This window comes from Phoenix dactylifera, chromosome 6, assembly GCF_009389715.1.
Source record: "Phoenix dactylifera cultivar Barhee BC4 chromosome 6, palm_55x_up_171113_PBpolish2nd_filt_p, whole genome shotgun sequence".
NCBI classification, from domain to species: domain Eukaryota; kingdom Viridiplantae; phylum Streptophyta; class Magnoliopsida; order Arecales; family Arecaceae; genus Phoenix; species Phoenix dactylifera.
In genome coordinates, this window is record NC_052397.1 from 12,969,244 (window position 1) to 12,984,896 (window position 15,653).

General features: G+C 37.6%; 1 protein-coding gene across 2 annotated transcripts; it reads left to right on the top strand.

The window, feature by feature from the left end:
• The first annotated feature begins 283 nt into the window (after window positions 1–283).
• LOC103705297 (calcium-transporting ATPase 10, plasma membrane-type) lies at window positions 284–14,394 on the top strand. Of its 2 annotated transcripts, none has more exons than XM_026803960.2 (9): window positions 284–962; window positions 1,046–1,130; window positions 1,223–1,286; window positions 9,680–9,734; window positions 9,841–11,792; window positions 11,887–12,045; window positions 12,516–12,687; window positions 12,780–13,078; window positions 13,757–14,394. In XM_026803960.2, the coding sequence occupies exons 1-9, from the start codon at window positions 797–799 to the stop codon at window positions 14,003–14,005; spliced, it is 3,201 nt and encodes a 1,066-aa protein (XP_026659761.2). In that variant the 5' UTR covers window positions 284–796; the 3' UTR covers window positions 14,006–14,394. The 2 variants fall into 2 exon arrangements, with proteins under 2 accessions (XP_026659761.2, XP_008787179.1); XM_008788957.4 differs by lacking the exon at window positions 284–962 and adding an exon at window positions 4,053–5,415 and having other exon boundaries at window positions 1,094–1,130.
• The last annotated feature ends 1,259 nt before the right edge of the window (window positions 14,395–15,653 follow it).

The window sequence follows — 15,653 nt, forward strand, 5'->3', positions numbered from 1 at the left end:
ACTCCTACCAATAACTGGCTGGTGGTTTCCATCCTTCCAACGACTTTTATAATAAACCTAGCTTATAACTTGGCAATAGCTTCAATAAAAACAAAAATACAAATATAAATCAAAATAAAGAGATTGTGGTTGTAGTGCTGTATTATGAAACAAAAAATTCTCGTACTAAAGTTATGGCATACGCCACAAAAATATTAAAAGCTTCACACATTATACTAGAATGAGACTTCTTGATAGTTATTAGGTAGCTTTCTGGTTAGACTACTTCAGGCATCATTAACCATCTTTTGCATCAAGATTGTTGGAGAATAGTAGTAGCTCTTCATTCTTTTATTATAAAATTTGTTTGTAGAGAAGCTATCAATGCTACTGGATGACATCATATATGCTGTTAATTATATGGAATCCACATTTTGAATGTTTAGGATATATATCCTTTCTTAATTTTTATATATTTTATTTTCTCATGCTCATAAATGTATTTTTTGGATTGATATAATAAATCAATTTCACCAAAAAAAATAATCTCCGCAACCATCTTGACAACTTCACCTACATGCAGGATCTTCCCCATCCATAGGATGGTGGTCTTCATCTCATGACCGTGTGTGCTCTCCATTAAATCAACATATCCTGACCATGTTCTCTCCTCAATTTATCTTTCCTAACACTTCTAAATCTTATAGAAGGAAAATAGCATGTATTGTTCGGTGACGTTTAAACTATTCCTTCATAGAAAACGGAGAGGAGGTAGAGACGGGTTTCTCTTCCACAAGAAACAACAAGAAAAGGAAAGATGCGGTTTCTCCTCCATGGCAGTCGAAGTTACAATAAAGCATTCTGTTTCTCCTCCAATACAATAAACCGAGAGAAATTATGGATGTTAAGTTTCTCCACCACATCACAAGAGGGGAGGAAAAGCTCTGAGTTTCTCATCCACGGCAAGCAAAAAAGATTTTTGGGTGAAAAAGTGGACCCTTCTTATCCTTTTTTATTTTCTTTTTACTGTACTTTTTTTTTTAAAAAAAATTTCTTTCCCCTCCAGCTGATTTAAGTCTCACACAGCAACAAATAAAGAATAGCAGAAGAGAGTTCCAGCTTCTCCTCGACAACAAATTATCAAGAGGAAGGTGTTTTCTTCTTCTTCTTCCCCAAATCTTCTTCCATGTGTCAACCTTCAAGAAATCTAATGCATCTTTTCTTTTGGTGTTGCATACTGTAGGTTTCCGCTTCACAACAATCGAAAACCATGGACTTCTCCTCTAGTGCAGCAAACCAAGAGAAAGGTATCCTCTTCTTCTTCTTCCACCTTCCTAAAATGTTTTTTTCTCTTCTTTTCTTTTTCTTTTTTATGTGCTATGAAAGAATGTGATTTTTTCTTTAGGATGAGATGAGAGCTGAATCGCCTAAGACCAAAAAAAAAAAAAAAAAACTTCAATTAATCCATAAGTAATACTATCTCAAAAGAAAGAGAATCCCAGGAACTACAGAAAGCCTTTCTAGTAAATGCGTGGTGGTCCTTCTTCTATTTTCTCCCATCTCCTTCATGATAAGCTTCAAGTGCCAACTTGCATGCACATTAGATACCATTGGCTCTTTGGTGCTCCAGGATAATTGTTGTGACCGAGACACATCTGGACGCAGATACCTCGTCCTCTGGGTCCCACACTCCTCCCTCCCTATTTTCCCATACAATGATCCGTTAGGGAGGAGAGGGAGGGAGAACGCCACGTATTTCTGATAATATATTGGTTTCTAAGGGTTGGACGAAGGTTGCACAGGGTGGAGTTGTTCATAATTTCATCTTCCTACCATGTATTGGATGTTTCATTGAAAAAAAAAAAAACATGAATTGATTAAGTCTCTATCTACATTGTTTGATGCTCAATGGATACCTAGGCTCGATTCCCACCCGACCAGAATCCAGTGTATATATTTGTTGCTCGAATCCAAACCCGACCCAATTAATACTTCAATAGACTGTGCTTGGAGCAACAATTAAACCTGGAACCCCAACGGCTATTTATTCCTATTTGTTCATTCAAGTAGCCTCAATTATATATAAATATTTTTTGTTTGGTTCTTCATTAAAATTTTCAAACATAGCAGTATGTATTATCTAAAAGTAGAGTTTGTTAGCTTAAGAATGTTTATTATCTTAAATTATATTAAAAAGCTTTTGGATGAAAATGTATGTTTAGGTTGGTATTATTTACTTTTATTTAAAACTTACCAATAATTTTATATTTGATTATCAATTAATATTTTTTTAGTCATAAAGAGATAGCTAAATTTTTTATCCCATTGGGAGGAAGAAAATTTTTTCTCAACCTGCTTAACTCGAATCTCTTAAAAGAAGTTTAGAAAAATAAACTCACTTTCCTAAATGGACATACATAGTAAAAATAAATTGGAAAAAAATTAAAATTCTATAGGAGATAGATCCCGATTCTTACATGAACTTTTTTTTCTGTCATTTTGCCAAATTCTTTTAGGATTGAGAGTTAAATCCGGTTAAAGTTTTTCCCAAAAAGCAAACTTTCGGTTTGGTTGACCCATTTTAGGATCCAAATAATGGAATTTAAGCTTGATCATTGTAGGCACAACTCTTTTTAAGGATAACACTATGTCATAGGTTTCAAAAAGTTATCCGATTTCAAAACAAAAGATCATCTTAATCGGATATTGTATGATCAAGTTATGGCCTTTAGAAATTTGGCTTGTGGTTCGTCTTTTTGATATAGCGGATTTTGCTTTTGAATCCTGTTCAACCCAACCTATAGTATAGCCAAAATGATCTACATCAAGTTTGGTGATCTTTTGACACTACTTTATAGCATCAATAAGGGAAGCTTAACCACTAATTTTTTTTTTTAATTTATATTTTAAAGCAACACTAGAAAAGATCATCCAAACACTGGCAAATTTAGTAAACGACTTTTATACTTTAATGTGGAAGTTTAAATGCGTGACAACGGCTGGCAAAGTGCTCTTGCTATTGGATTTGTTACCATACTTTAATTTATGATAAGAAAATATCTTATACTTCAAAAATCCTCAGATAAGCCAGAAAGTGGAAAGAAATAGAGTTGTAACGAAGAATAAAGAGGTAGCAACATGTAACTGTAATAGGTTATACTTTTATAACTGAATCTCTCACAGAGTCTTTGTTGAGGATGTTGTCTCCTTTATGAATGTTGGCTATACCTTTGCTTGAACTGTTGTTTTAACCACTTTAAAGCAGGCTATTATTATGTAGAAATATGAACCGTTAAATTAAATCCTAGAATTTAAACTTTCGTTTGGAAGCATTTATAATTGCTGATTTGCTGTGCACTCAATCTGAATAAAAACTAAAATTGTTTCAGCTACAACTGTTAGTGATCTCACCACCTATATAAAGCCCTACTTGTACATATATGACTAGCATTAATTAGTCCTAATTCTATTCTAATCTGTTCATAATCCAGTTATCAATAACGCAGACGATTTTGGTTGGCAAACAACAATATACTTGATTTGAAGGTGCAAGCTAACCTGCTTGCAAGTATCTTAACTATTGTACATATGTAGTGTTTACGATCATTTCCTGCCTTTACCCAGATTATGGAGATTTAGGAGTCTTGTAAGTATCTTAACGAATGTACAAATGTAGTGTTTAGGATCGATTCCTGCCTTTATCCAGATTATGGAGATTTAGGAGTGTTGTCATGTTTAGCCTATTAATATCGAAAAAGAGAAAGGTGGGACTCATATATGCTATAGGGATATGATAGACTTTTTTTGTTTCTATTTTTTTTTTTTTTAAAGAGAAAGGTGGGACTCATATATGCTATAGGTATTTAGATCCAGTATTTTAGAGATATACCATTCAAGAATCGCATTCAAAATTCCTAGTTTTTCAATGAGAGAGGTTTGGTTGATATAAAAGGCATTGTGAACTAGCGTCTTTGGCTAAACCAATATAAAATATCTTGCTCCCATGAGTCCAAAATGATGGTGAAAATATTGGGCACCTCAATCTCTAACCAAACCGACATTCTTGACCTCAGTATAAATCGAGGTAAACAATGTTGGCCCCAACTGAGGAGCCAATTAGCTGAGGAGCCGATCAGCTGAGGAGCCAATCAGCAAGAGCCGATAGGAACTAACAGTTTCAGCCACTTACAATTATGGCAGCTCTGCATTCGATGCACAATAAATGCCGCATGCTGCCCACATAGAATGATGCCTACACCGTATTCGTACTATTGGCTATTCTACATATAAAGGGACAACCCGAAGGATCTCAGGTATGCAATATCATTCAACTATGCTGAAATCTTTTCTTTTCATATTGCTTTTTTTCTATCCTAACTTACGTATCAGAGGGTTCTCCGTCGGAAACTCTCCGGTAAATAGACTTTTTGTAAACCATTCTCGAAGAAGATCAGCTATCCACATCTCAGTCAGCCGGTTCATTTCGATTCCTACCGATCTCAAAGTCATCCTAACTGTATTCCGGCCTTGATCCGACGGCAACACAATATACAATACTATAATTGCCTGTCACTTTCGATTCACTTACAACTCGTACAAAAAAAATAAAAGGAAACCAATCCCACTACTTCCATGGGATGACGGGAAGGCCTACACGACATGGTCATGGTGTAAAAAGGACTCACTAAGAAGGGGCAATGGAAGCATGCGGGAAAAAAGCCACATGCTCTCACGGCAATTAAAGGACGATTTGCAAAGACCGAGAAAGTTTGCAGACACTATCGCTGGAAGCTAAAAATAATGCATGTCCTTTTTCTTGCTTTTTTTTTTTACCTTCTTCCTCATAACGGTCAGTTTTGAACCCCAATTTTCCGGTCTGTTCCCAAAACCCAAGGAAACTTTGCCACCAATCCTTCCTCTCAACTTATTTCGGATCCCATTCCTCCTTCCTCCTTCCTCTCTCTCCTCGGCTCTCGCCGTTCCAAAGTTTCCTCCTTTTCTCTCCTCTTTCCAACCACATGCCGTGAGGCTTCTCATTTTCCGCTTCCCATCAACTCCTTGAGCGACAGCAAATTGAAGCATCCGCATGGACGTTTCTGCCAAGAAGCCATTTTGCTGCCATTCCACGCGCTTTGCCTATCTTTCTTGGAACCCTCTTGAAAAGAGAGAGAGCTCTTCCAAGCCGTCTACAAGAGCCTAACAAGGCCCCGGAGGTAGAGGGGGGGAAGAAAGATTGGATTTTGGGAAGGGAGAGCAGAAATGGAGAGCTATCTGAACCAGAACTTTGGTGGGGTGAAGTCCAAGAACTCGTCGGCCGAGACCCTCGAGCGATGGCGGAAGCTCTGCGGCGTTGTCAAGAACCCGAAGCGCCGGTTCCGCTTCACCGCCAACCTCTCGAAGCGCTACGAGGCGGCCGCCATGAAGAAAACCAACAAGGTTCGAATCCTGCCCGTGCCCTGTGCTGAATTTGTCTGGTTTTGGTTGGTTAGGTTGGTGAATTTGCCATGAAATGTTTAGTACTTCATTTGCTAGATATTGTTGGGAGAATTAATAGTTCAATCTTAGATACTGGTTTGGAACTCGATCCCATTTATGGTTACATTGTTCCATGAATGCATCAAGCCAATGAGAACAAATTGGCAGATTGAAGTAGTCTCTCATTTTGGAAGGTTGGGAGTCGTATGAGATGGGGCGATTTTGTCCTTTTATAAAATACATATCATTGTGAAAACTGATGCACTTACTTACGAATTATCTCTGCAGCCAAAAGCAAGGAATTGCTATTCCAAGGAATAGCCTATCCCTTTAACATTAGCAGGAATACCCCTCCGAAAGTTATCCCTTCGACCAAATGTTGCCTTGCTGTCTTTTTCCTAACTCATTTTACCTTGCATTCTATCTCTTCCCTAGTTTTCTTTTCTCTCTCTCATCCTATTGTACTGAACAATTCTAAGGCCCTGCATTCCCATTTATGCCTCTCCCCCTGGGTCTGCATGTTACTTTCTATATTAAGGTGTTGCAATCAACAGGTGAAAATGTAAACTCTTGCACAAGTGAATGCTTTGATTATCATGATGAAATATTATCCTCATAGCAAACCAAGTTAAAGATCTCCTCCACAAATTCTTCTTGCAAGCTTAAAAACATGCTTGACAGTTTGCAATTGCACTCCCAAGACAGATCTATCCTGCAGAAAAAGATGAAAAACCAAAGTAAATGTTTCCCACTTAACATCTTCAGCCATATCTGTATGTGTATTACCAGTTTGATTAGGACACCTAAAAGGATCTGTTAGATATCAAAAAAATCTCGTCGTTGTCAAATGTTCCTTACCAAATTGGTGAAAAATCTACTAATAAAACTGAAACGTGTGCTATTTTCAGTCTTGTAACCACAGCGGCTTATGATTTCGGGGAACACCTTTTAATTTACTTGAATTAGTTTATTTGACACCGACTTGGCATTCAGTTTCCAGTGGTTCAAGGGCTTACATCCTGACATCCTGAGCTGGTTCCCATGTTACAGGCTGATGCAGTGAGTTGTATTGTTCTTAGAGTGGTTGGGTTTCTACACCTCATAAAGGAAAAGAAAAAGGGACTTGCAATGATAAATAAGATGACATCTGATGGATTTTGCATTGTTCATATTGAACAATTCGAACTCTAAGTGTCTTATAAACAAGTGACCAAGGAAATCCGTTGGGAAATTTAACTGATGTATTATAATGACCAACAAATTTCTCTTTATAACTAATGTATTATAACGACTAACAAATTTCTCTTTACCAACAGCATGAAGTCAAAACTATTGGACCATTTCTCAGTGTTTGCTGTAGGTTTGTATAGAATCTACCGTACCATGAATACTATATTCACTTGGTTCTGACTTTCAGATAATTAGGGCGCCTTTGATTTGAAAATTTTTGGACGATTCATTATATATTTTCCTCCAAACTTCCCACAGTTGTTCAATTTTGCCATACATGCTTTGGTCAAGCTTGATAGTACTCAACAAGTTGGCACTCTCATTATAGGTCAGAAAGTCATATTCTATTACTTCGTAGCAAGCTCTTTTGTTCATTCAACAATTTAAGTTACCTTCTAGTAAGTACTTTCTTACCATCCGACTATTTAACCAGGTTATGTTTTGTGATTTCCATGTTAGTCTCCATCTCCTTCTTTCATGTGTTTTTTTTTTGGTATATTTTTTTTTTGTTCATCAGCCTGGCTTACTTGGGGCTTTCTAGTTCAGATGCATCTGTGAGCTGGTTATTTAATAGGAAAGTAGCTACAAAAAGCTTAAATTGTCTCTAAGATATCCTTGACTGATCTATAAGTGAGTTTTCTCCAACAAATAGTTCCTCAAGCTACGTATTCTCAATGTTGGTTCACCTACATCATGTGCTTCATTCCTTCTTCCTGCACTCCTTGCCAATCATTTTTCTGCACAACTTGTGAAGATCCTTAACTGCACTTGATAGTTCATCATGTGGTTTTCGTTAGACTTCTTTGAGTTTTTCACATTTTGCTCATCAAGAAAGAAAATTATCTTAGCAAAGTTCTTATTTTCAGTAGTACGTATAGATTTCTCATCAACATACCCTAGATAAATGCATGATGGTACTTTCTCATACAACTTAAAACTCATCCTTTTGGAATGTGTCTAGAGAATTTGATCAAAACCTGTTAATCAAATAGCAAGAGGTACGGAATGCCTCTCTTCAAATTGAGACAGGCAATTTATCTATGGTGCTTTTAACTCTTCATTATGATGTAGCACATCTTTCTAACCATGGTATGCTGAACCGGCCTGTATCAGCTGGTTCAGCCCATATCGGACTGGTCCGGTTCCGTAGTGAAAAATGGTTTCGGCCTCAATGAGGCCAAAATCGAGTGGTACAGAGCCTGTATTGGCCTGAACCGGCCGGTGCAAGAGCGTGGACCGGTTCCGTCCGGTTCAGCCTGCGAACTGGATGCTACAGAGTGGCATTTCACAGTGCGCCACAGAATCGCATTTAATGCTACTCTGTGGCATCCGGTTCGCCAAAGAGTGGCATTTAATCCCATAGAGTGGCTTTAATGCCACTTTGCAGCATTTGCCACAATGCCACAGTGGCATTAAATGCCACCGAGTGGCAAGAGTGGCCACAGCGCGCCGCGCGTGCTGTTTGCTGTTAGCCGATTCGGTACCGGTATAAACCGGTCCAAATTGGTACTGTACCGGTCCGGTAGGCGACCGGTACACCTACAGGTACCGGTACAGCATACTTTATTTCTAACTATGCCATTATGTTTTACGCTATATTTCCAAATTTCTGACAACAGCTTTCATGCTCATTATTACTGTACTTATCCGGAAATCAGAAATTCACAACATTTTAGCATCCAAATTATAGAATCTGTAGAACCATCCCTTGGCCTTCATCTTAGCCAAATAATTAAACATTTTATACTTTAATTGCACATGTAAGTTCTATTCCTGCTTTAGTTTTGATTTAAAAGCTTAGGTTTGGGCTTTGGTCATGGCCACAGGAAGTGATAAGAACTTCAATAATAAACTTGGAGATAAACATATGTTGAAGTGTTTATTAACTTGAACAAGAAATTAGCAATATGAGAGCTTAACTACTTAGATGGGATGAATTATTCAGAACGAGGAGAAGAAGCTTGCAAGCACTTGCAGATCAAGTTGTTGTACATGTTCAAGTCAAAATTGCTTGTTGAACTTAGGACCTTTTACATATTTATCGTGATGTGAGGAGGATATTGTCACCTAGTTTCTTCATATATCATGTAATTCACACAAAAGCAACAAATTTACCATCTTTATGTCATGGGAGTATGAGTATGATCATGAACTCAAAAGGTACGATATAATTTGGAATGTTGAGTTGTCATGCTACTCTCAAGTGTTTGAAGGCTAATGAACCTCCCAATGTGAAAGCTGAACCAGAAAGGATTCCAACATTCCTTTTATGCATTCATTTGATACTGCGAATGGAAAAAAGGTCAGCATGCATACCCCTGCTGATAAAAGAAGTTATATCGTTGCAATAAAGGTTTAGCAAGCAATCAGAGCATCTCATCTGTATTCTATGAATTTTGGTTACCAAAATGCCTCTTCTATTATGGTTGATTCTAGGATTAGTTTTAGAGTTTTATATAAGTTGTGTGAAACTAAAATGATTCACAAATACTTTAGTTTTACTTCTCATGATCTTTTACCTTGGTTATATTTTTTGATACTTCAAATTTTCTGGTTAAACTCTCAATCCCTTTAAACCATTAAAATTTTCTGGTTAAACTCTCAATCCCATTAAACCATTATTTTTGGTTAACATTTACCATATTTTCAACCCTTTGAAGTCTTGATATGAAGCCAAATATATTTAATTTGTTTCTCCCAGCACTCAAAGGACCTGACTTCAACTTCAGATGTAAAAAATCAATAAAATTCAAACCCTAATTCCCATCATCCATCTTTATTCAAAAATTGCAGCGTCATTAGCCCTAATTAGCACAGGATATGCTTTACTCCTGCACCATTCACTGTCAGTATCAACAAGGGATCTATCTCGAGTAACTACTATGATGCTACTTTCCGAGTAGATCACTAGCAGCCTAGCACACTTGTTATTGTATGAATTAGTGGTAGTTCTTACCTTTGGCATATACTGACATAGAAATATGGTGTTGTTCAGGAGAAGTTGCGGGTCGCTGTTTTGGTTTCAAAAGCGGCACTTCAGTTTATACATGGTAAATTGCAATTTCTCTCAAGTTCTAGTCTTCAAGCTGACTGTGTCATATTTTCTTAGCTTCATATAGAAGTCTCTGTAAGTTTGACATCGGCAAATGTGTTTAGGTATCACATTACATAGTGAGTACACTGTACCTGAAGAAGTCAAGGCAGCAGGCTTTCAAATTTGTGCTGATGAATTGGGTTCAATTGTTGAAGGCCATGATGTGAAGAAATTAAAAGTGCATGGTGGTATTGATGGTATTGCAAATAAGCTTTGTACATCAACAACTAATGGACTTGTTGCTTCTGAGGATAGGCTGAAATGCAGGCAAGAGATTTATGGAATAAATAAATTTACTGAAATCCCAGTTCGAAGTTTTTGGGTATTTGTATGGGAAGCACTTCAGGACATGACTCTTATTATTCTTGCTGTCTGTGCCTTTGTATCTCTAATTGTTGGCATTTCCACAGAAGGATGGCCAAAAGGTGCCCATGATGGCCTTGGTATTGCTGCAAGCATTCTTCTAGTTGTCTTTGTCACTGCAACAAGTGATTACCGGCAATCTTTACAGTTCAAGGATTTGGATAAGGAGAAGAAGAAGATATCCATACAAGTTACACGGGATGGATTCAGACAGAAGATGTCGATATACGATCTTCTTCCAGGTGACATTGTGCATTTATCAATTGGAGATCAAGTCCCTGCTGATGGGTTGTTTGTCTCTGGATTCTCTGTATTGATTGATGAATCCAGTTTAACAGGAGAGAGCGAACCTGTCGTTGTAAATAAAGAAAATCCTTTTCTTTTGTCTGGAACTAAGGTCCAAGATGGATCATGTATAATGTTGGTAACAACTGTTGGTATGAGAACCCAATGGGGTAAGCTGATGGCCACGCTTAGTGAAGGAGGAGATGATGAAACTCCATTGCAGGTCAAACTGAATGGAGTGGCAACTATCATTGGGAAAATTGGTCTTTTCTTTGCAGTTGTGACATTTGCAGTGCTTGCAAAGGGCCTAATTAGCCACAAAATTCTAGATGGTTCATACTTGAGCTGGTCAGGAGATGATGCATTGGAGTTGTTGGAGTTTTTTGCCATTGCTGTGACGATAGTTGTTGTCGCAGTTCCCGAAGGGCTGCCCTTAGCTGTGACCTTGAGCCTTGCTTTTGCCATGAAGAAGATGATGAATGATAAAGCACTGGTGCGGCATCTTGCTGCTTGTGAAACTATGGGCTCAGCAACATCCATCTGCAGTGATAAGACAGGTACACTGACAACCAATCACATGACTGTTGTGAAGGCTTGTATTTGTGGAGATATTAAAGAAGTAAGAAATCCTGAGATGGTGAGCAGTATGGGCTCCCAACTTCCAGATGTTGTAGTGAAAATTCTTCTGCAGTCTATTTTCAATAACACCGGTGGAGAAGTTGTGATCAACCAATATGGGAAGCTCGAAATTCTTGGAACACCAACTGAGACTGCTTTGTTGGAGTTTGCCTTATCACTTGGAGGAGATTTTCAGGCAGTGCGCCAAGAAACTAAACTGGTAAAAGTGGAACCTTTCAATTCCACAAAGAAGAGAATGGGGGTGGTTATCCAACTTCCTAGAGGAGAACTCCGTGCCCATTCTAAAGGTGCTTCAGAAATTATATTGGCTGCTTGTGATAAAGTTTTAGATCCTGCAGGTAATGCTGTTCCCCTTGATGAAGCAGCAGTCCGTCATCTCAATAATATAATCGAAAGTTTTGCCAGTGAAGCTCTTCGTACATTGTGCCTTGCCTATACAGAAATTGCAAATAATTTTTCAGCTGAGGATCAAATTCCAGTTAAAGGTTATACTTGTATTGGAATTGTGGGTATTAAAGATCCTGTCCGTCCAGGTGTGAAGGAGTCAGTTGCAATCTGCAGGTCTGCTGGAATAACTGTGAGAATGGTTACCGGAGATAACATAAACACAGCAAAGGCGATTGCTCGGGAATGTGGTATTCTTACTGCTGACGGAATAGCTATTGAAGGTCCAGAGTTCAGAAATAAGACTCCAGAGGAAATGAATGATTTGATTCCAAAACTTCAGGTTTCAGTTTCTTTTATTTGCATAATAATCTATATACTATATTTTTTGTTAGTTAATTAGTCCTCATCGACTTTCTAATATTTTAATTTACCAGGTAATGGCTAGATCTTCACCATTAGACAAACATACCTTGGTAAAACACCTGCGCACCATACTTAATGAAGTTGTTGCTGTGACTGGTGATGGCACAAATGATGCTCCAGCACTTCACGAGGCAGATATTGGACTTGCTATGGGTATTGCAGGAACTGAGGTATTTTTACTCCCTTTTTGGTTTTGCTGTTATATATCCCGCATGGAAGCTTCTTTATCTGTTACAGCCAGAAGAGTGAAAATGCGCCAGTTATTCGGCTATTATTTACATAATTGTCTTCTTTGAATCACATATACCTTGTAAATTATCTATTACATGCTAGGAACTCACTTTTGCATCCTTACATGTCTTTCAATTATTTTAGCACTCGCCATTTTCAAACCATGGCTTGAACTAGGGGCATGATACTGCTGGTGCTTTGAAAATGTTCCTCATGAATATTGAATATTGTCCCTTCATGTATAAAATTTGCTTTCCAGTGGTTCAACTTTTTCAGTAATTAACTTTGCTACTAATGAAGCAAAATTCTCATTTATGCAGTAAATTCTTGCATCTTTTAGTGCACTTGTTTAGGAGGATTCTACTGAGCCTTGTCATCCACATGTTTTCAACCGTATTCTCATATGCAGGTGGCAAAAGAGAGTGCTGATGTCATTATTCTTGATGACAACTTTTCAACCATTGTAACTGTGGCAAGATGGGGACGTTCTGTGTACATAAATATTCAAAAGTTTGTGCAGTTCCAGTTGACTGTTAATGTGGTCGCTCTCGTTGTTAATTTCTCCTCAGCCTGCCTAACAGGTAGATAATACCTCTGTTAAAAAGTTATTGAGTATTCACATGCTTTGAATTAATCCTCATAGTTATTTTGATCTTGCTATATCTCGTTATAGGAAATGCTCCTTTAACCGCCGTTCAACTGCTTTGGGTCAACATGATTATGGATACACTTGGAGCTCTTGCATTAGCAACTGAGCCACCTAATGAGGGCTTGATGAAAAGAGCTCCTGTAGGAAGGAATGGAAATTTTATCAGCAACATAATGTGGAGAAATATCCTGGGACAAGCCTTCTATCAATTTATCGTAATATGGTATCTCCAGACAGAAGGAAAAGGGCTATTTCAACTTGAGGGCCCTGATTCTGATCTTATTCTTAATACGCTTATTTTCAATTCCTTTGTCTTTTGTCAGGTAAATCATGACATCTGCGGTTTTTCTTTGGAACTTTCTCATCTTTTTGGTTTCAGGTCTATCAGTTTCTCCAAATTATGTTGAATAGTGAGCAAAAGATATGATCCATATGCTTAGAACCTTACTCATGAAATCCAACATAGAATTTATTTTCTCTTATCAAAGTTCCATTTAACAGTGTTTAAACCAAATAAACACAAATTGATACATTATTGACCTTAGACTAGATTATGAATCTTAAAGTCTATTTGATAAACTATTCTTTTTGCTATTACCCTAAAAAATATACCTCATCATAATTACATCACTTGAAACTTGAACACGGTTTGGATGGACCAAATAAACACATTTAATATGGTATTCACCTTAGACTAGATAATGAATCTTAAAGTCTATTTGATAAACTATTCTTTTAGCTTTTGCCCTAAATAATATACCTCATCATAATTACATTACTGGAAACTTGAACACGGTCTGGATGGACATGAGAATAGCTGAGTTGTTGACCTGACTGGAAGATACTATGTGCATCATCTTATATGTTTGCCATTAACTTAAAGAATATATTCATATTATTATATCAGTACATGCATTTAGCTAGTAATGGCTGGCAAGTGGTTCTTGATGGATTAAACAAAGACACTTAAACTACACTGATTTCTAGAGCTTCTTGTGCAGGTTTTCAATGAGATTAGCTCTAGAGAGATGGAGAAAATAGATGTGTTTCATGGCATCTTGGAGAACTATGTGTTTTTGGCTGTCATTACTAGCACCATTATCTTCCAATTTGTTATCGTTCAATTCCTTGGGGATTTTGCCAGCACAACTCCACTTACATTCAAGCAGTGGCTTTTTACTGTGTTCATCGGTTTTCTTGGCATGCCTATTGCTGCTGCCATCAAAACGATTCCTGTGGGATCCAAGTGAAAGATCGACAATGACAAAAAACTGGTGCCTGCGAAGTGTTTTCATGCTTTCAAGGCGTTTTCAGATTACTAGCTCTATGGCCTTTTCCATGACTGGGGTAGCAGAGATGATTATGAAGCAAGCCATGTAGAAAGGCCATGAAAACAAAGAAAATAATCTGCTCATATTTTGGAGCTTGTCTTAACGATTTCTTATGAAATACCATGTCATCGGAATTCATTTTGTACTGGACTTAGGCCTAGAGAGCTAACAATCCTAGGTTTTTGAGCAGCCATTCATAAAAGAAGGCTCAAATTTCCTTAAAAGATACATTCTTTTCTATTGTTAAGTGATGAATTTCAAACTTGTAAAAGGCCTTGTTTTTTCTCGGTGCATTTTCTTGATTTGCTCTCTGATTGTGTATGTGCTTGGAAAGAAACCAAAGACAGAATTCTGTTAATTGACCTCCTGTTCATTATCGTGCTTTCTCACTTCCATTCCGCTGTTCTCTTTGTATAACAATTTGCTTGACCTCACACCACTTCAACTTCTATGCTTACATATGTCCTCACGCTTCAGGGTCATAGCTGAGAGATGAACCAATAAGAGATAATTCTGATTTGCATGATTCGGCATTCACCATGTTTTATTTGGTGGTGCCATGTCTTTGGCACACATTGACTTAGTTTGTGCTTCATGTCAAGGCAGATTTGTTGTGGCGTTACAAAAAGATGAGAATTGAGTATACTGGAGTAGAAAGAGAAGCGCAGGAAGTTGACTAATTTGTTAGTTCAGAAGCAAATTGCAAATTGAAGCAAATCAAACTGGTTCATTGTATGATTCATTATAATATGAAAACTGAGTGCTTGTCAGGCACCATGGTATGAAATGTCAGAGACAAGAAGCACCAGGACTGATTCCGATCATAGGAAATGGCGATGCCTGATGTAATGTTTGATATAAATGTTTGGTTAAAAAGGAACCAATAAAAATCAGAGCACAAATAGTTGAGATTAGGCTTCGCAATCTTGGATCCGGTAAGGTGAAGTTGAGATTTTGTTGCAGGGCCGAGTTAGACATGGAAATTGAAATTGCCTGCTGCATGTATTTTTTTCCTGACATTTTCCCCCTTTCAATGTGCAAGAGCACTTCTTTTATCTCACCCAGTTTAAAGACAACCATCTATGATACTACTGCACCATCCAAGCTAATCCTTGAGAACCCAGGTGTTAAAGCTGTTGCTGATACACTTTGGAGGGCTTCACGAGAAAAAGGAACATTTTCTCGCCATATGATCTTCTTCAGTTCTCGCCAAAATACATTTTCTCAACCCTGCATTGCAACTAATTCGTAACTTTTACGGTCTATTTTTTAAAAAATAAAATTTTTGAGACATAAGTGCAAATCGCGAAAAATTAAAATGATGTGTTTATAATATTTTTTAAACTATTTTAAAAATTGTGCTTTGATGTTATACTGTTGTGGAAGAGAAAGCCAACCTTTGCCTTAGAACTGTTACAACCCTCCGGTTTGTCACCAGCCTCACAGATGCACTCATCCAAATCAACCTCTGCTGCACAGCAAGCATCACACCTTCTAGCATCTTCCTCACATGGGAATTCAACAACTGAATCAGTTTCCCTTAACAAACTGTAACAGATCTTCCTTC